Source organism: Lytechinus variegatus, chromosome 7, assembly GCF_018143015.1.
Source record: "Lytechinus variegatus isolate NC3 chromosome 7, Lvar_3.0, whole genome shotgun sequence".
NCBI classification, from domain to species: domain Eukaryota; kingdom Metazoa; phylum Echinodermata; class Echinoidea; order Temnopleuroida; family Toxopneustidae; genus Lytechinus; species Lytechinus variegatus.
In genome coordinates, this window is record NC_054746.1 from 44,067,638 (window position 1) to 44,090,397 (window position 22,760).

The window sequence follows — 22,760 nt, forward strand, 5'->3', positions numbered from 1 at the left end:
CATTCGTGCAATGGACATAATACTCCATTCGGTGAAAGATGAAATAAATGATCCATTCAAGAAGCCGAGTTGAATGGATCATTTCATCTTTTACCTCATGCATGTCCATTGCACTCATGAGCATTCATTATTTGTGTGTTCCTGACTCCGTATGTTATGTGGCAGCTCTGAAAATTAGGTTCTCGTTTCACGAAGACTTGTTTTATCAAAATACAGTTTGCTCTCAACTTAATTAGATTAAGCGATTAATTTTTAGAAGTTATTAACCGTTATAGCAATTTCGTTATTATAACAATTTTATGAAACAGGTCCCAGATGTATAAAATGGGGGGGGGGGGGGCTATTATTACCTACTGAATTTTGATCTCCAATCCACTTCATACAAAATCTGAAGAGTGAAAAATTATATCTTATATCAAATTACGGCAAAAGGGTGCATAAGATTTTGTTCAAACCTTAATATTCTTATGGCATGACGGGTGGGATTTCTGACTTGGGATATTGAAATATTTACCCCCTTGCAACAACTGCGCTCTGAACAAAATCTACTCATATATCAGATTTACCTGATCAGAGGGGCACTAAAGTTTAGATTTTAGAGAATATACTTGTCAAAAAGACACTTACCTCTTTCAAGAAAGACATACATAATGCACATAACCGTACGCAGCGGCGGGGAGGGGGAGCTGCGCCCCCCCACAGAAATTTTGAAAACTTAAATCTTTTCCTTGCAATTTCTCACTAAATTCATCAAAAGTGTGCACAAAGTCCTCAAATTTCACTTTAGAAAATGCAAAATTGCCCCATGACAAGCTTGGTCGCTTCGCTGCCTCGCTTTCGATTTTCTTCGAAATTTTGATGCATCTTGCCCTCTCCACCGGAAAATATCTGCGTACGGCCATGTGGAAGTATGTACAATTAGAGAACAAAAGAACAAGGTTGTGAGTAATTTGCATGGGAATGCTTTATTTAGGAAGCATGCATGATCAATTACAAATACATGTATAGTGTCACAGAATATCAGAACATTCAAATTAAAGTTTAAACATTAGATACAATTTGATGACATTTAGAAAATATGTTGTACTAGAAGACATCATCGGAAAGTCAGCATTTAATGTTCATATAAGCAGCACATTTAATCACACATGTTTGATGTAAGATACCTCATTTTATTTACAGCTAATTTTGCATCTTTGCTTACAATATAGCTTATTATAAAGTAAAACCAAAATGTCCACATGTCATACGCTCTTCATCATGTTCATACGCTAAACGCTCAAAAAGAAAACGAATTTTTTCTTTCAATAAAAGATTTTTTTGTCGCTTATTCGTTTTAGTTTGATATTTGTGGATTACTTGTTTTAAGTTTGTCTTCTGCGTCCGTCTCGATTTTTGTATATAGTTGTGTATATAGTTTGTTTATAATTAGTACTGAAACTAAGTTTAGGGGCTTGCCTTCTCTACAAGCTTTTGCTTTTCTTGGCAAGTCCCTCCGTTCATTTTTTATTTCTTTTCATTGATAAAATTACTGCAACAAATTGTAGTTTTGTTTAATTCATATTCAACATTTGTTACGAAATTTCATTGATTTGTCTGTATTATCTATTATATTGAATATGTATTGTTACTTTGATTGTATTTTGAAAAAAATTGTTGAACGGAAATAAATAAATCTAAATCTAAAATCCAAGAAAACATGCCTCTTCAAAAAAACGTTCTTATGAAATACTATGGGTAAAATTAACACCATTCGATTAAACAAAACTTTAATTTTATTCTAAACAGTCATGATGTCAATTGGCAGCTTATCAATTGAAACACTCATTGACTGTTCTCTGCAATAAGAGGAGATACAATACAAAAGAAATAAAATGATTAGGAAATTCTATTCAATAGATACACCTATACACGAAATGTGATGTTTCCATCAAAAGATTGTTCATTTGCAATAATAAAATACATTTCAAGACATCTAATTATCATACAATTAAAACAAGTTTGGCCAAATCTGAGTTGTAATTCCTGGCGTATATGCTGTTAGATTGAAATCAAAAGCTAGTAATATATTTTTTATAATGCTAAGAATTTCCAAGGAAAAAATAAAACTACATGTACCATAATAATCATTAAATTAATAAATTGTTGAAATAGATTACATTATTCCCACAATGACTTCTTATCAATGAAAAATTCACAAGAAATATACGAAATATATGCATTTAAAATTAAAATGTTGTCTCTCTCTCTCTCACTATATGGGTTTTGGGCTCATTTTGTGTGTGTTTTTTCTACCTTGTTTTGGGTTTGCCTATACAAAATATTAAAAAAATAATAACGAATGCTTTAAATATGCAATTGAAATATGATCCTTGTTGATCAACACTGTTACACTATAATATTCATCATTATTTAATCAAATATGAAATATTCGCTAAAATATACACCATGCAAAGATCTCAAACATGTCATTTAACCTCCAAATCATCAATTAAAAAGGTAATAAATGTTACACCAAATAAATGGCCGTAATCTAAGTCATCAAGAGGCGATTAAAGCCTTAGTACAAATCGATTATTTATGGGACCGTAGGAAAACCACTGAGTGCACGGTGTCATCATTGAATTAATCTCTTGAAAAATAGAGTTTAACAGGACAGATTTATGACCGTAATATCTTGTTTATATTAACGGTTATAGTTGGTTGAGGAGAAGTATGTCAAGGGTCATCGAATGGCACCAAAATATGCACACAGGATTTCTTATATGGATCTTCGAGAATACAGGGCACAAATGATATCGCAAAGCAATAAAGTCTGTTCATGAGAAAGTTTTGATTTCTAAACATAAAATTGAAGAACTTGGCGTACTCTCATTGCAGAGTTTGAATCAACCCTTTCCCCTTTTAAATAGGGAGTGGGGCTGCGTCCCGGGGGGAGGGCAATTCCATTCACGAGTAGATACCATGCCCGACCAAGGGGTCTCGAAAAGCACCCTAAACACGTAATTTCCATATTCTGAAAATGCACCCCTTAACAAGTATTGGCGTGTGAAACCCTACCCTAAAGGGGAAGTTCACCCTGACAAAAAGTTTATTGTAAAAATAGTGGAAAAAATAATAAAAAATATTGCCGAAGGTTTGGGAAAAATTCATCAAATAATTAAAAAGTTATTAGAATTTCAATTATTTGATTTGTGACGTCATATCCGAGCATCATTCCGAAATAGCGAATGGTAAAAAATCAATGAAATGTCATTTTCTCAGAAAATTGAAAATGGTTTTGACTGTAACTTTTGTATATCAATAGACAAATCATTTCATACCCGATCATGAAAAGAATACAAAATTAAGTCATCAGGAACCGTACAAAATTTGAAATTCATACATGTTATATTACATAACACATGGGGCAACTGCTCGTTTATGACGTCACAAATCCAAAATTTTGAACTCTAATAACTTTCTTACTCTTTAACGGATTTTCCTCAAACCTTCACCAGTATTTTTTACTGTTTTTTTTCTGCTATTTTCACAACAAAGTTTTCTTCAGGGTGAACTTCCCCTTTAACAAGTATTGGAAACAAAACGACATTCTTGGCAAATATTCCCTGAAATGAGCCCCTAAACAAGTACATGAATGTTTTCCTTCGGTCGTCGGCTTTGTTTCGTGACATTGACCTATCTGATAGAAAAGAGTAATGTGATAATTATCACTGCTTTCGAGAGGGAAGTTAAGCATTCTGAACATAGTATATAATTATCTGGAAATGTAGTGATATTGATTTAGACAGCATCCCCAACAAAATCACGTTTCAGAGGCTTGTTTCACTTGGGAGTGGAGATTCCAACAGAAAATGCTATTTTGAGGAGAATGTGTGCGCCACGTATAGAAGTTCTAAAACCATAATGATGCGAGTGTCACTTAGATCACTTAGCGGCTTAATTGATTGGGAAGTTTATAATAAGGCCTACTCGAGTCTCACAAAGCATTTTAGTCTTAATCATTTCAGGGTGTGGGGGTGGTGTACTAGTCCCTATGCCCCCATTGGTCATATTGAATCGTGTTTATGGTATAGATTATACACTGACATCGTGGCAAGAACCGCAGGCATGAAAACTCATTTACATGAGCCAGGCAAGAGCAATCTATCATTATGATCCGAATAACATGAATAAGAAGAGTATAATTGCATGGGCATTCGCCTTCGTGGAGATGACGCTAGAATTATTTACATTGAATTATGAGCAGACTGTTTTTAAGTGGTTGCTAAGATGTTCGCCATTCATGAAGACCTCTTTGTATAATGCATGGATATATGGTCGCTCTTCACAATGTAGTCTCAGAGTAGTAAATAAACGTATAACCCTACTGCTGAAGCTAAAGAGCGCCATCACATACTACATTTCACTTCTACTATGCCTACTAGTATATGTCTATCCTACACGTCCTTCGGTCTACTATGAACCAATTCGAGAAAAGAACTTTTTACGAATATAATTTTTGAAGACTTAGCAAGCAGTGACCACTTCCATTTTAGGGAAAGCGATCCTTCTCGCATGCGAAGATACAAGTTATGAAACATCTGAAAAGTGTAAGGGTATCTTTTTAAATGAATATTGAGGCACCCACTCTTCCAACTTTAGTTGAAATAATAATAAGATTTCACATTCTACGAATTTCCCCCAACTTTTACACCGTAGAAGGTTCAATTTTCAGCAAAACAATATTTAAGTAAACTTCATAAAAGATTTTACATTGCTGACAAGAAAATGCTGTATCATTTTGGTCCGTTTTTCATTCGTTTCCAACTGAGGTGCTTAAAACTTCCACAATACAACCTTTATCATAAACTCCCGTTCAAAACAAAGTAAAAAAAATCAACGACAGGTGTTTGTTTACTAGCTTTTTTCTTTCCCTTTTCTTTCTCCAAACTGAATAGATCCATTAAATATCTTCACACAAGTTTTGATAAAGATTTTTTTTTCATTTCCATTGTTCATGTAAAAGAAGAATTCGCAGAAATAACAAAAACCCACAATGCAATATAACAAAACACCACTTAGGGCTAATTCTTTGACGGAAGCTTTTGAAGACTATGCCTTTTTTATTTTCATTTAAGCCTGCTATCAATCATTAACTGTCCACTGCATGATGAAGAAAAACTCTTTTACTCCAACCCATATGCTGCATATACCAAAGGTGATGGGCAGTAGAGACGTTTACAACGAAGCTTTGATGCTACATCAATCTTTTTTCTCCATCTTGTAAAATGTTCTGGTCGCTGTGACGTCACCCTTTGATTGCGTCATAACCAGTTTCTCACCGACCAATGTACGAGTCGTCGTAACGCCATCTTCTTGTGATAGGATCCTGCAGCAAGTTCAAGACAGAAATAAAGGAAGAAAACATAATACATACTGAAGTAAACTTCCAGCGCAGATATGGTGAGCAGGATGGCATCCGTCAACCCTGCAATATCCGCCAGTTTGGACATTTTCGACACTGTTAAAAAAACTGATTTTACAAGGAAAAAATAGAAGGTTTTGCAGAAAGCAATAACAGAATCGTTCTGTAAATTCATAAAACAGGATTTTTTCTGCAATTTAACAGAACACTTTTGTTTAAAAAGGGGAAAAGGGTGTTTTATAAAAGGGAATTTGTAAGGTTCCATACACCAATTTCATGTAAGATATGGTAAGATTACAGGTGTTCTCCAGATTCTGCTGCAGGAACTTCTTTTATTTTAAGGATATTTTTTTTAACAGTGAATGCTTGGTGGCATTGGATGAGACAATGATTATTGTGTTTTCCTCCTGTATCTGGGCCTTGTTTCAAAGAGATTAACCATGTTAACAATCATGGTAACTTTGCCTTTTCATTCATTACCATGGAAACCTTGATTGTGATATTGTCTAGAGTTTTGACGGTGGCAAAAGTTGTCATCCCAATTAGTAAATAAATAAGTTCAGAGTATAAATGCACAACTGGGTAGCCTAACGTTGTGTCGAGTTGACATCAACCCCCCCCCCCCCCGACACAGATGGACATGCATGCACATTACTTTGTAAACCACTCAAACGAACTGACCATCCCATCAATGGACCTTTCAGGCCTTCTCACAGACCATGACATCACGTGACAGATTTAGATGGCAGCTAGATCACGGTAAGATGTGAAAGTAGAGACTACTCTCAAAGACCGTGGTTCTAGTAGGATCCATAGCACACTGTAAAAACTGTGGTGTTAAAACTGACACCAATTGGTGTTAATAGAGGACCTCACCCTGAGGTGTTAAAGTTACACCCTAAAGATTGAACATAACACCAAAGAGTGCAAATGTAACAACCAAAGGTGTTGTAATAACACCTATAGGTGTAAAACTAACACCACCAATTTAACACCGGTGTAAAATAACTGGTGTGGTCCTCTATGTACACCGGTTAACACCACAGTTTTTGCTGTGCATGCAAATACAAAGCGTCACACTCGACAAACTAGGTTTATGAGGTCAATGACCTTATCCTATCAACCGACTATCATTACGATGTAATGTAAAATGGGAAGATGACTCCCTTGGGTCCTCTCCAATGTCACTAAGGAGGAGAATTTATTTAGCGACCAGATTATAATCTGGGGGAAATGACCCAAATCGACTAGTTTATTGTCCACACAGGGTTTGGGATTCGTCGAAAGTGACGTATTTCATGCCAAACCACCACAACCGTTACCCCAAGACTTGTGGATTGTTATCCCATAGAGTCTGATAATAACTCCATGGTTATCCTGTGTAGCGGATATAGAGGAGACCGTTGTCTCATGATGACATTCCAGTGGGAATTATACTGATGTGTTTCCCCAACAAAGGCAAAGTACAGACATTGTAAGTGACAAAGATATGATGATAGTATCATCACAATGATAACAAGTAGGTATATAGGTCTAATTGTTATATCTGAGTAATACATTTTAAACAGAAATATGCTACAACCCTAAACACCCGGTACGTTGAAATATGAAATCACCAAACTTATTCATTTTAAATTTTAAACTGAATGACCATTATGGCATCAGGTAAGAGAATGATTTTAAGTGTGCTTTTCCTGTCGAAAGTTTGAAACCTTTACATTTCCCATAGGGCTATTTTTATTGTTGTAGAATGCCTGTATATTGTACTGACTTTGATACTATTCTGTCATACGCGTGTAATGTCAGAGGTTATTCACACGGAGTCGTTACATTATTTCATCAGGTCGTATATTTTTCTCATTTTCTCTCCTTAATTTGATGGACTGTTGACGTTAGAAAATAAACTGTATAGAAAACCGCATCTAGTAGAACAGTGTGTTGTGGTAGAAGAAAGATGCGAACTTGGTGGAAATCTAATCAAGAGTTCATTACGAAGACGGAAGAAAACGAGTTTTTAATGTGATTCTCACTGTGTGTTCGATGTACTGCAAAATACCACCTGGTCCGATATAACCTCTTTCACCTCTAGTGCTATGTACTGAGGAAACCAAGGATAGGTCTCCTTTCACCTCCCATTTTCCCGCTTTCATCATAAATACGGTATGGTTTTCTTTTACCATAACTTCTACCCTAAATTGTTATTATTTTGTTAACTGAAATGAAATGCATGGTCATAAGTCCTTTCTTCACCCCTCCCCATTTTTATTTTTTATCGAAGAATCTTATTTTTTAATTCCTTTTCCCTGTTCAATGTAAGGCATGTAAATTTGCCCGGCACGTGTAACAAAACGGTATCATAATACAATATTTAGGGGGTAAATATTTCGGGCTTCATTTGACATTTAGAGCAAATTGTAGAAAATGTATCAAGCCTTTTAGTGCAAACATGATCTGTATTTTGATTGATTGATTTTTTTTACTATCATTTTTATTTAAATTATCATCTTTTTATGGGGAGGGGGTGGGGTGTAAAGAACGATGAAAATATACATATGTACATACCCAATAGATAAAGGGGTAAATGTTCATTCGCTTTTTGATGACCATGGACGGTAAAATATACAGAATTAAAAACAAATGAATTATTATTTTACAAAATAGAAAACAAATACTATGTTCGTTCATTACATTGTATCAAACCAAGGAGATAATACTTCTATCCCCATGATCAATCCATGAAGAAGCTACATGCTATCAAATATAACAGTATCATAACCGAACTGAAATGAAAAAAAAATAAGCTGATTATGTTGTGGTCGGAGGAGGGGCGACCCTTTTTTTATTTTCTACCCTTATATACCCATCCCATCGACAAATTTGATATCAAGCTTGATTGCAGCAGATGTTACAACAATGATTTCGAATTTCTATAGGTATATATATATATATTGATATATAAGTGTGAAAAATCTATGAAATCTCGCTCTGTATGTATGCGGTAAAACTAAAAGAGAAAAATATCAAATTAAAAAAGGTAGTACACACATATTTTTACAATGTTCATGTGGTTTCTTTCCTTGAGGAAATCCCAATTGAATAGAGAAAATATACATTGCACACATTGTCTCGCCTTTGTCAAACAAAACCAGACCGAAATTTTCGGATATCTTGCGATTATGACATACGTTTTGGGAGGTATATTCAATAACATAAATGAAACATGTAAGAAAACAATCGTGACAGTATATAGCATTAACAATAGGTAATAAAATCAGAAAGCTAAAGGTAATATGAGGAGAGCAAGAAAGAAATCATGTCAGCCGGAGATCTGAACTTGTTATCATATGAGCTGAGGTTGTTTCTTTTATTTAGGGTTACAATATTGGAATTGTTGCAGCTCATACCACTTTCTTAGTTCTATATTTTCCTTTCTTACGGCAAGTAATCTCTAGAAATATTTTTGTAGCTCAAAATAACAAGAAGCGCACACATTGAACACGCCCATCCAGACGACATAGTTTGGAATGAAATGAAGAGGCGTTAGGTGAGAGGGGCGGGCAGAAAGGAGTAGTGCACTCGTATCCAGTGAATTGGTATTTCAATAGCCATACTATTATAACTGTCATTCTCTCAACTTCTTCTTCTTTTGATTCTTTATTCGTCTATTTTGATTGATTTTATCACAACGTCATAAAATTATCAGTATACAAAATAATCCGCATTACCATTTTTATTTTATATCATGATTATGATTATCAAATTTTATCAGTAGTATAGTACATTAAAAAATACATAATCATTGCTGTTATCAAAATGTAATTGGTAAAAATTCCCTTTTTTCAAATATAATCATCATTATCATCACCAGCAGCAGCAGCAGCAGCAGTATCAAGATCCTCACTTCATTACACATGATTCTTAATCTAAGGATACATCTAAGAATGACCGATAGGGTCAGGTTCACTATTGGTATGTTAATGAATCTAGCATATGATTTCTCATAGGCCGCATCGGACGTGAGTCATTAAACATAACCTTCATGATAAAATAACTTGGAGATAGAAATAGCAATCTTCCAAAATCTAAGTTTTTTTATTCATATACAGTTGGCAGCAAAATTATTCAACCCCCCTCACATTTTCGACATTTTGGTGAATTTAATGATGTTGCGACTGCAGATTGTTACCAAATCATTAAAGTAGTCAAAAGATAGTTAATTACAATTGAATACCAGAAAAAAATCCAGATTTAATTCCTAGTCTATTCTAAATTGCTGTTTTCACATAAAAAGCAGGTGGCAAAATTATTCAATCCCCTATGAATATGCATTATTAATGACTAATGGCAAGACATGTTTACATGTTTAGAGGTGAATTAAGCCATGACACACATAGCAATATACATAATTTGCATATTTGCATAATTAATATCCACCCAATGGGTATGCCTTGTATCAGTAGGCCCTATATATTCCTCATATGTCCCTTGCACTATGCTGACAAAATGGTTAAGGCTAAAGAGTGGTCCCAGAAATTTAGGGAGGAGATTGTAGCTTTGCACAAGAAAGGGAATGGCTACAAGAAGATATCCAAGCTCTTGAATGTCCCCAGAGACACTGTTGGGAGCATCATTTGTAAGTTCAGAGCCACTGGTACTACAGCTACAAAACATGGTCATGGACGAAAGAAGTTTTCAGCAGCTGCAGCAAGGTTCATGAGAAGACAAGTGGACTCGAACCCGAAGGTTTACAGCAAAGGAGCTGAAGGAGGACCGGCTAAAAGGGGGCAAAGAGGTTTCTGTGGACACAGTGCACCAAACACTTCATGCTGAAGGCCATGAGGGCAAGAACCCCTAGACACACACCACTTCTGAAGCCACATCACAAGAAAGGTCGCCTCCAGTTTGCTAGAAGCAACCTGACAAAGCCACAGAGGTTCTGGGACAGTGTTCTCTGGACTGATGAAACCAAGCTGGAGCTCTTTGGTCCTATGGATCAATGATACGTGTGGCGCAGGAAGAAGGAAGCGTACAAAGAGAAGAACACTCTGCCTACTGTGAAGCACAGGGAGAGACTGTGATGCTGTGGGGTGCTTAGCTTCTACTGTTACAGGGTATCTCCATCGTATTGAAGGCATCATGGTTTCTGTCTGGTTCCAGGATATTCTAGTGAAGAATGACAACCTGTCTGTAAAGAAGTTGGCACTAGCTTGGACATCATTGGACATTCAAGCAGGACAATGACCCCAAGCACAGCTCCAAATCTACAAAGGCTTGGCTGGAGAAGAAAGGATGGAAGGTCTTTGAGTAGCCATACATCACAGTCTCCAGACCTGAACCCAATCAAGAAATTGTGGTGGGATCTTTAAAAGGCTGTTGCAACACGTAGACCAACGAGCATCGCTGACCTTGAGACCATTGCGCAAGAGGAATGGGCCAAAATCCTAAGGAGCATTGTGAGGTGCTTGTGAGAGGCTATTCATCTTGTCTGCAGGAGGTCATTGCAGTAGATGGATGCTGCATAAAGTTCTATAAGACACATCCATCTGGGTTGAATGACGTTACAACTTGTTTGTTGTGCATATAAAGGTTCCAGTTTCAGGTGGAGGATAAACAAAATCAGCATTCACCTCAGAATATATGCACTGGCTTTTAAATTGTCATTATTTGTGCATTCCTTTCTTGTGTGTCAATAGGGGGTTGAATAATTTTGCAACATGCTTTTCGTGCAAAAATTGCAAGTTAAAAAAAATAAGTGAAGTAAAATTTGATTTTTTTCTGGTATTTATTAATTAACTGTCTGCTAACTATCTTAATGGTTCAGTAACAATCTGCAGTTACAATGTTATTCATTATGACATAATGTCAAAAATTAGAGGGGGGTTGAATAATTTTGCTGCCAACTGTATATTGTCTAATATCCATAAATCAAGGAATAATTTGACATGGCCATTTGCAAATTTCCAATTTTGCTCCGATGTCACAAATTTTATCATCAGATACACAGCCCTCCAATAAGAATGATTCGATGGATTAGAGATAAAATTTTTAAAAAAGTGCAATATACAATATTGCAAAATTTTATGGAAATTGTGTGTATAATATCTTTTAGCAAAAGTTTCGATTACTTTCGCAAAACTCTCACGTGCACAACACATGTAATATTAAAGAATTATTATCAGGACGCACACTCATTAATGATTTTGTATTCATTAGGGGAAAAAATACATTATTTTACACGCGATTACGTAATAATGTAAAATAGGGTTTGACTTAATCGAGAACAGGATTTTGGAATCGCCAATTTGTTCAATGAAGGATTTTTAAGAGCTTTATGATTATTCAATCAATTGAAATTAAGCATTTGATATTTCAACTTTGATGAAAATATGCAAGAAAATGGTGGTCGATTGTGCATTACATCCATACAGGTTCTAGCAATGGTGGCGATATAACAGGGGCGGAGCACCTGTCCTTGTGAAAGGGAGGTGAAGAGGGAAAAAGAAGAGAGAGTATCCAAATAAGTGATACGGATCGTGAAGGCCATTTCTATCTTATCTATGTAGGAGCCTAACTTTGTGAAAGCTTTGCTTTTTAGTTTGGCACATGCAACACTTTTTATACTCATTACCTCATGTCATAAATGAATTTTGAAACTTTCTCTTTCATACGATTCGTTATATACATCTAGGCCCACGACACTTGCTCTGGCGACAATTGATCCGAGCTTCATTTTGCCTAAGATATAGGGTAAGGGTTGCAACACGGACATGATGGAGGATTAGGGTTGGGTTTAGGGTATATAGGTATATTGTTAAATCCAAGGCTGAAGTTGGTCATTCAATTTATGTGTGGACTTTGAGCAATTGTAAGGGAACCCTAGACATAATTTACAACAATAATAATAATATGTTCATTTATATAGCGCTCTTACAATATATAATCGTTTCACAGCGCTTTACACAGTTATGGAATACAAAATTGTAATAACTAATACATGTATTATTAACACAAATTTATCATATGTTGTAACATTGAAACAAATTAAGTTCAATTTAACATTTGATTAAGAAAAGAGATGACGTCATATTAAGTGGTCTTGCCCCAATCAAATACTCAGTCGCGACCCCTTCCATACCTGTGGGTCAATTTTGCACCCCAACCCCTCCCATGAATTCAAAGGAGGCGACGGCGCATGCTCCTCATATCCTCCTTGCGTGTCACAGTACATTTATTTATTTTATTTATTTATTTCGTTTTATTTATACAGGGTAGCCCCATCAGTAGTCATGTACTGTTTTCCAGGGGGCCCTGGACATCATAGTCAGTTTATACATTTTGGATTTCAATCAATACATTTATCAACATTTGTTATCATATATTTGATTCTCCTAGAATAATTCTGAAGCTTGTTCAGAGCAAATTCAAGCTGGAAGAGGCAATTTCAAACATACCGATCATTTCTTTTTTTTCAGGTTAAATTTTTTTTAACTGATCTGAAAGACAAGAAGGTCTGACCTCGATCCACATGGTTATTTTGGACTGTGGTATAGAGGTGCTTATCCGAATCAGTAGATTGTCTAGACACTCTCAAATCCGGACTGAAAATGGATAGAGTCTTAGCGTCAAGCAGCGGCCTGTTCCTCTATATCTTTAATTTATTGAGACTTATAGGTCTGTACATTTAATTCAATTGTATTTACTTGTTATGTAAAAGAAGAATTGTAAGAGAAATTACCTGTACATTAACTCATTTATTCATTTCCTATTAAGAAAGTTACAGTTAAGCTTTGTTAGTTACGTAAGTTTAATGAGGCAGAGCAATGTCTGGTATTTTTGTAATGTACGATGATGCTTGGCAGACAATAGGGACTGTTAGCGGAAAAGGACAATATGATTAGCTATGTTGTTTACATTGTTAATTTCACTGTCATTCAAGAGTATCATAGAACAGGACTGTTCAAGAAAGAAGCAGAATGTTCTTTATAAGTAGATGTTTCCTGAATAGTGAAAAAATTGATATTAAGCTGGCAGTTTCTTAGAGCAGACCAGAACTCAGGATAACGCATAGAGCATAGTTTATCTCCACCTGCAATTAACTTTCGAAATATTTGCACACCATCAGCGAACTGTTTGAAGTTATTTTGAGAGAGGAATTCTCAGTTCTCATCAAGATCATCAACCTACTCTGGAGAACATTCTTCAACCCACGGATTGCTGAAATCGACTGTTTATCATCATCAACTACGTCTTCACGAACATTTTAACTCGTTACGGTGACTGTAATTATCCATCGCGTTTCAACATCAATTTCATCATCGCCCGCAATGTGGACATTAACATTTTCTTAATACGGAACTCATTGCCAGCCAATTTGGATTTTTGGAATATCATAATTTTGGATTAATCAGAACTGACTCTTCAAGATATGTAAGATAATTTATTATTTTGTTTAGTGTATGATCCGTTTACCTGTAAAAAAATAATAATCTAGCTAAATTTTCTTTGATATTTGTTCGGTATTTGTAACATCGTAACATACTCTTTAATAATTCAAATTGGCCACGATCACATTATAAAACGGGAAGATCAACTATTGCATGAGCGCGGGTACCAGTGTGGGGACAGAAATGTATTCATATTCTTCCAAATATTTGTGGAAGAAAAAATAAGTTCGTGAAAAATATTATCATCATTACAGGTTAAAAAATAATAATAATTCAGGGGCCGAGAGCTCAGTGCATTGCCTTCGCTTCGTGGGGACTGGCGGATAAAGGGGTAGTGGTCTAGGGTCCCCGACCACCCCTCCCAATTTGGATCCACTATGCTTAGAGACTAAAGTTTTCCTTTTGAAATTGTAGCTAAACACAAGGGCGTCGATAAATGTGAATTTTCCTCTGTGATTTGAAAACGTTTGTGTTTGCTGTTCGGTCAGCATACAACCAATTCGTCTGTGTTTGTGCTCAAACATACTTGGTGTATTTCTATATTTGTTTTGGCTGTGAATGACATGATTGAACTCTATTTAATTCATTGATAATAATAAAAAGAAATTCGTGTCTATCCAATATTTTATCATTTATTTTATTCGGTTAGGGATATAGGGAAGGATTAAAGATGGGGTGGTTTGGTAACAAAAATACTTTTCTGTGTAAAAAGTAAATTGAATTAAATGAATAAGGAAAAGAGGCAAAAATAAGACTGACGATGTCATCAGATCAGATGTAAAACAACAGTTATGACATAAAAACGAACTTTTGCTAACTTAAGAAAAAAAAGACAATACATGAATGCCTATAGGTCTTCAACGAATGAGGAAATCAATATCTCACATACAATATTAAAACAATGTTTCAGTTGATATGATTATACAGAACCCCCTGTCTGAGTGAGTATGATGCTCAAGATAGAGTGTAATTAAACATGGTTGTTCATGCATAAATACCAGATGGAGACGGTTAATACCATAAAATACAATTTTAAAGGTCAAGTCTACCTCAGAAAAATGTCGATTTGAATCATTAAAGAAAATATCAAACAAGTAAAACGCAGAAAATTTCATCAAAATCGGATGTAAAATAAGAAAATTTTGACATTTTAAATTTTCCCTTATTTTTCACAAAACAATTATACGCACAACTCTTGACATGCAAATGAAAAAGTCGACAATGTACCCCACTCACTCACTCACGGTTTCTTTTCTTTTTTATCTGACGTATAAAATATCTCAATTTTTACAGATTTGGCAATGAGGGCCAACTTGATTGAACCATAAAATGGTAAAACAATAGTAATCGATGTGTTCACGAGGAATGTCACTCTGTAGGATATTGAGGAGAAAAAATAAATATTTCATATATCATATCATAAAATGCCAAAGAAATAGTGACTGGATGAGGTCATCAGTTCCCCCATTTGCATACCGATCAGGATGTGCATGTAACTGTTCGTGAAATAGGCAAAAATTAGAAATATCATAACTTTCTTATGTTACATCTGATTTTGAGGAAATTTTCTTTATTATTCTTGTTGAATTTCTCTCTTTTTATTTAAACTTTTGTTGGAGTGGACTTGTCCTTCAAAATTATTGTGTGAAGTCATCGGTTGCGCCCCCCCCCCCCTTCCGAAGGGAGCAATAAATTTTTTTTTGGTGTAAAGATATTTCTGCCCTTTCGGCAGCAATGGGGGGATGCAATTGGTGTGAAGATCTTTTTCGTTTTTAGCTTGTCAACAAATTTTATAAAATTTGTGATAATTTAAGTGATTATAACTCTTCCATCTAAGTTTCTTCTTTTTGTCTTTATTGCGCCATGAGAATTTTTTTATGACGGATACTGGCGCATTACAAATTATGTTCATATCATTATTTGCTGTTGTATTTTTTTAATTAAGTGGGGACAATTCTCCCTTGTAAATCGTGGTTCTATTCCTAGTCATATAGCCCTCCCAAGTCTGGTATAACTCACTTTGTGACAAGTTTATCTCCTTCCCAAGTTGAAATCAATGTATGATCATCTTTGAAGTCTGGTGGTAGTTTATGGGTGAATTCTTCTCCGATCTTGAATTCAACACGATCGGTAATCATCGGCATCTTGGTAGTAACGACAAAATCTTCTCCATCTTGAGTGATCTCCATTTCAGGTGTAAACATCCACATCAGTTTCCTAATTACAAGACCAACACCAGCCGCCTAAAAAAAGAAAATAGAATTCCATTATTAAGCCATGTACGTACAGTTCGAACTACCTATACATTGTAAAACCGCTGTCTAAAGTTTTAAGCACGCTGTTTCAGGCCGTCACTCTAACAACTATTGCTTTAAGTTATAAACAAGTTGTTTAAGAAGATTAAACAATTCAAAAAGTTTAAACACCTTGTTGTTGGGTGACGAGCTTGAATAACATTTTATCTCTTTTTTCTACTGTATAACAAACGTTAAGTTCTTAAAAAGAAGAAACCTTATCCCCGGCGTCTAGTAATGACTCACGTATTTCAGTCAGATGGACGTGGCGGGTTCGAATCTCAGCCATGGCATGATTTCCTTCAGCAAGAAATATACCCACATTGTGCTGCACTCGACCCAGGTGAGGTGAATGGGTACCTGGTAAGATTTATTCCTTGAATGCTTCAGAGCCTATAATATGGCGGCTCGGCTACAGCCGGGGTCAAGCGCATTTAGCTGCGCTATAAATGGAACATATTATTCTTATCATCATTAAATTTGTGATGTATAATATTTTCCATAGATACCCCCTTTCCATGTAGGAATATTATAACAAAATATTTGAAGACAAATTAATTTAAAAAACGTGAATAAAAATTAAGAAATCAAATAAAAAGAAATTTCAGCTCGTTTACTTCATTCACCATGTTCACATAGTAAATTGTGAATCTTGTTAGCCTTTCTGTTTAAATAGAAATTATGGTTTGGTCCATGCTAGGTTTGTATTAAACGAGTAAAAAAGGGAAATTAAATCATTCAATTTGCGATTACTTCCTTGAATGAAAGGGATAAAAATTGTAAAAATATGTGTATTCCAATAAAATGGCTGATATTGAACGCATGGATTGTGAGCTGCATAATATTGACCAGAGAGTTATAATTTGCATTTGGGTTTCATACTTCATATCACAGCCCTCAAAAATATGTTAGGTTTAAAAACTGTACTCCTTTCGTTTAATTTACCTGATTATTTCTAACAAACTTATCTTCCAAAATACCCTGGATGGACTTCCACTTCGTGTCGCTTAACATGCCTAAACAGATAATCAACATGACCTCATGTCTATCGAGTTCTGCTTGAATAAAAGGCGATGTAATGTATAAACCTTGGTATAAAGCCTCTATCTAAAGCCAGAAGCAGTATAAGTCCTATAGCAACAGGAATATTCTAGCATTCGTCAGCAAATATTGGTTTCTTATCTATTATCACTATTCATGCTATAACCATCGTAATTCTAACTTTAATATTGAACCTGTTTCCAGTTTTAGCTTATAATGTTATAGCATAATCGCAAATTCGATTAACTTATTTTTACCTTCAGAAACTCGTCCATGTTTTCCACCTTTTCTGATCTCCATTTTCCACTCAAGTCCAAAACCATCTTGAATGTCTGCTTAAAGCTTACAACGATGAAATAAAGAACGAAGTATTGAACCAGGAATCGCAATGACTTTGGAAATCTCTTAAATCAGAGTAAATTGGTCATCCACTCTAGTCTTCTCGCAACGTTTAATGATACACACATTCAAGTTTGAAACATAACCAAATCAACGAGGGATGTTGGTGACTTAACACGTCTGTGGACTGAATACACAATGAACTGCTTTGTCCAACTGATGTATGTTCCATACGATGTCGACTTCTTCAGCTTAGCTATGAATCCCAAATGAGATGGACGATGACATTGATTCTTAAAGACATCGGCAAGGATGTCGGCTTTGTCGGGTCGTAATTGCTCGTTATGCTGTCAAGCAAGCTAAACCAGGATGAGATAACAAGCTGAGGGTATATATCCTAGCGGAAGAACGAAGCACTAACATGAATTTGCAATGAGTTATTGTTCTATGTACTGTGCGTAAGCGTCCCAAACCAGACGAGAGAGAGAGCACTCTCTCTAATTTATGTCAACTCTGGCTGAACATTTGATGGAGCATCGACTTTAAGGTGAAACCGAAACGAGGTCGCCCACGATCAGGAATCCTCTCCTTCTTTCCCTCTCTTTCCGGCTTTTTTTACCTTCTCGGTTTGTTTCGTTAGGTGAGAGGAATAACATGGATTGATATGTGAGGCATGCAGGTAACCAAGCTGTCGTCTTCCAACGTTTCTCAGGTTTCCATTGAGATTACAGAAGAACATTCAGTTCACATCCCATCGCTCACTGACGGCGAATCTGCCAGAGTTTACATTTGTCTAGACTTTCCCCCTCTATTTACCGATTAATGTAAGAGGCCGTGAGAGCGCCTCAAGTTGCTCTTTATTCATCAATTTGATTGCCTAAGGCCTTTCCGTTCTCACTGCCTCTCCAATAGGACCAGATGAACTAAATTGGTGTTTCTACCGTTCTCCATTGCGCATAAATTGAACGAAAGAGGAAAGTCTAGAGCCGTGAAACCAAAAATGTGAGGTTGAAGAGTTCGCCCCTCCCCCTTCTCTCTCCCGGCATTGTAGCTTACAGTCTTTACCGAGTTTGCTCTTTCTGCTTGGGGCAGGGTCGTGTTTTGTTAACCTATGAATACACACTATTTTACCACACCACCAAGAGTATGAATAATTGAGGTATGGCACTAAATTGATTGTGATGCGGTCAGAGTGTAAAAAGGTTCGATTCAGCACACTTCAATATTCGAACCAAGTGCTTGTTGAGAAATCACCCCCTTTGTAAAGGTGAAGACACATAGACTGAAAAAGTACCAGGACAGACTTATTGCGTCCTTCGGACTTGACCCCATTTCGTTGGCCCATTTTAAACCCCCAACTCATAATTGTGATTTTCTAAGGTGAAATGCCTAATAGATCGTATAATCACTTCCTTTGTCAAACAAGAAGGTTGTGGTGCTGTGCTTACTGGTTTTTATTCACAGACTTACGGAAATGAAGAAAGCCATTTATGTATCACGCTGCTGATAAAATTTGAGGAATATTTTGTGGAATGAAGTCACATACAATATGAATTCAATTCCATGAAAACCATTTCCAGGTCAGGGTACTTTCGAAATAATCATTAGTAAATTTGTTGTCTGAATTATTAATGATTCAGAGTATGGGAACTATTAATAAGAGGAGTTTGATACAGGATAAGTGATGTTAGTGGGATCAGAAGAGAAGAAAGTAAAGGTTGCCAAAAAAAAAAGATCAGCTACCCTCTAGGGGCAGGTACGTGCCAAAATTAGGAGTCAGACAACGACCTAGTTAGGGTGATGGCACGCAAAGTTATGTGAAGTATTTCAGAGACTGTGGAGATAGACCCAATATCAAGATAGGGTTGTCATCACTCGACCAAACACTACTCATGGTATCTAAATGATGCACTATATTTGACACAACGAATGTCAAGGCGAATTAGGCTGGGCCCCTGTCATTCTGTATTTCAGTTGATGTGTTAAACTGGTTTTGTGCACAGGTGAAGGTTCCTCATGACCAGTTCATTAAGGTGTGGTATTATTCGGGTGCGTTCATGAGCCGCGAGAAGATGGAGGAGACAATACCCCTTTCTGAAAATACAGGAGTGGGCTCTGAACCCAAATGCAAGGATAATTTAGTGAGTCAAAATTGTTAGGAAAAACCCAATTTTTGGTACCTAAGAGTTTATGAAAGACAATATTGTTATTTCCAGGGAGAAGAGCGGAAGCAAAATTTGTAACAAATCTGAAAGAAAGAAGACGTCTCGTTTTTTTTTTAAAGTTATGAATGGGGAGGGGGTGAAGCTTTCTTTGTTAATTTTTGTTCATTAGCTATTCCTTTCCCCTATTTTCTCCTACTTTTTAGAAATACCTTTTCGAGCGTTTTATGGGGTGGGGGCACCCCCATATACGCCCCTACCTAATAACTGTCAGCAGGACTGGTTTGATAAATGTGGGTCACATTAAGAAACTAGAGCACAGGTACATGTACAAAAAAAAACAGGACACATACGTCTGACATACTTGCAACAACACATTGACTACAACGAACATTACCCACCCCCTAATTCCTTCGAGCTCTTTCAAGGTAAACATGTAGGGCACATTCAATTTACATGTAATTATTTGTTCGGGGGGGGGGGGAGTTAATGATATTTTCAATAGCTCTAAAATTTTGGTTGCTTATAACCATGGTTTGATATGCCTATGAAATAAGACAATATTCATCAAACTCAAAGGTATTCTTTTGATATAAGCAGCATGTTCACTGAAAACTGAAAATAATGATGTGTTACTAGGTTGCTCTTGTGTATCTCACATTTAAAAAAGAAACCTGCAGAATTTATAATGTATGCGGGCAGTATATATTGTTTTCTGAAACTGGTAATCATGGTAAAGAAAAAGTATCGAGGAATTATTATTTCTTATTGAAATTAATCAACATAATTACGTATGTATGAAATTGGAATGATAAGTACAAAACACACACAAAAAATAATATTGAAAAAAAAGGCATATAAGAGCATATAAAAGATTAGTAAAAAGTAATTCGAAAATTAGGAAGATAAAAAAAACTTACATAAACCGCTGGTCTCTACCGATCCTTAGAAAAAAATGTGATGGAAAAAATTCTTACTGACAGTTGGTCTAATATCACTTGGTCTAATCTTCGGCTGTGCTAATAACATTCGGGCTAAACCCATTTAGTCCAATTCTCATTTGGTCTAATGACCACTTGGTCTAATAGCCATTTGGTCTAATGCCCAGTTGGGCTAATTGTCTCTTGTTCTAATTTTCACTTGGTCTAATTGCATTTGGTCTAATACTAGTTCGTCTAAGTATTGTCGGTTAGTCTTATACTAGTTGGTCTAATACCAGTTCGTCCAATCCTCACTTGGTCTATTATTCATTTAGTCTTTAGTGCTGTTGGTCTTATTTCCATTTCGGCTAATTTCCACTTAGTCTGATTTCCACTTGGAATAAGTTCCAGATAGTCTAATATAATTTCGTCTACATACCACTTGGTCTAATTTCCATTTAGGATAATGGTTTGTCGGGCAATTCCCATTAGGCCATCTATACATGCAGTTTATTCATATTATTCGTGTTTGTGTTTTTTTTATTTTTGGACCTGAACACTGTAGAAATTTAATATTGCATTGCATGTTGTCCGCTCTAGGCCTTATATTAGGCCATTCTCTTAAATGTAAATGAGAATTGAGAGGGTATGGGGAAGGAATAAAAAATAAGAACAAGAGAAAAATGAATTAAGAGGAAATGAGAAGGATAAAGGTTGAATAAAGAAGTCATACATTAAAACAAATGATGATGATGATGATGAAGAAGAAGAAGCATGTAGAATAAACAACAAGAAGTAAAAGACGAAGAACAAGAACAACAACCAGAAGAAGCTTCCAAGGTCGCTCTCTCTCTCCTCGCTCACATACATAGGTGAAACCAGGTCCATCAGGCGCGGATCCAGGGGATGGAGGGTCTTGCCCCCCCCCCAAGAAAGAGAGAGAAAGAAGGGGAAGAACAAAAAAGAAAGCAGAAGGGGAGAAAGGGAAGAGAAAAAAGAAAGGGGAGAGAAAAAGGGAATGGAAAGGGAGAGGGGAAAGAAAAGGAAGGGGGAGAGATAAAGGGAAGGAAAAGAAGGAAAGAAAAAGGAAAATGAAGAGAGAGAAAATGAAGGAAAAAACAAAAAAAGGGAGGAGGGAGAGAGAAAAATGAAAGAGAGAGGAGAGAGGAAAGGAAGGGGAAGAGAAAGGAGAGGGGGGATAAAAGGAAGGGGGAAAAGAGAAGGAAAAGAGGTAAGGAGGGGAAAGAAAACGGAAAAAATAGAGGGAAAGGAAGCGAAAAGATAGAAAAGGGTAAAAAGAAACATACGACTTCGAAATAAAACTTATCATGCTATCACATAAAATAGTTTAATTTCTTTCAAATATTTTGTTGGGGACAAGATTTTAGGGATCGCGCGCCCGTTGTCCCCCCATCCATTTAACATATTGTTTAAGGAGCAGCAGGCGAAGAAGTAGAACAAAAAAACAGAATGAGAAGATAAGATTAATGTCAAAATATTCAAAACAAAATTACATGGCTGTGTAACTTTTGAAATCCCCCAAACTGCATAAATATTTGCTTATTTTCCGTCAAGTTCAAGTATCGTCCGTAATGATGCATAATAATGATTATAAAAGAGGCATAAACGTGTTTACCAGATACGTATGTACACATCAATTACAGTATATCTTCTTTTTTCCATAATAATGTTATTCAGAGGAAAACCCCGCCACTCGTCCATTATAATCTACGAGGTCCCCAACTTATTGTTCATTCAATACTTAGAATCTGTTAATGTGCATACGGTGATGTAATTATAGTATGATTTTCATCATCATAGATAAATTATAATCGATCATGTCGATATAGGCCTAATGGTAAGAAATATATTTGATTAGAATAATTCACTTGATGAGCGACTATTACGTCATCGGTAGTCCTTCACGGAGAGGTTTTGCGACCGTCACCAGCCCTACCACGACTCTACCCCTCCTGACCCTAGCCTGGCGACATGGATTAAATTGATGCGTGGTGTATTGCATCCATGGCCATGTTATATTTGCTATATTTTAGATCAAATAAACTTATTTTAGACTAAATGGACAGAAGACCAAGTGTGAATTATACCAATCGATCATTAGACCATATGACAATTAGACGAAATGAAAATTA

General features: G+C 35.9%; 1 protein-coding gene across 1 annotated transcript; it reads right to left on the reverse strand.

Annotated features, from left to right (window-relative positions):
• Positions 1-4,018: 4,018 nt before the first annotated feature.
• On the reverse strand, positions 4,019-18,772 carry LOC121419405 (cellular retinoic acid-binding protein 1-like). The gene is made up of 3 exons (XM_041613860.1): positions 17,444-18,772; positions 15,871-16,094; positions 4,019-5,371 (listed from the first exon to the last, which is right to left on the reverse strand). Exons 1-3 carry the CDS (start codon positions 17,507-17,509, stop codon positions 5,245-5,247), a joined length of 417 nt encoding a protein of 138 aa, XP_041469794.1. The 5' UTR covers positions 17,510-18,772; the 3' UTR covers positions 4,019-5,244.
• Between the last annotated feature and the right edge of the window lie 3,988 nt (positions 18,773-22,760).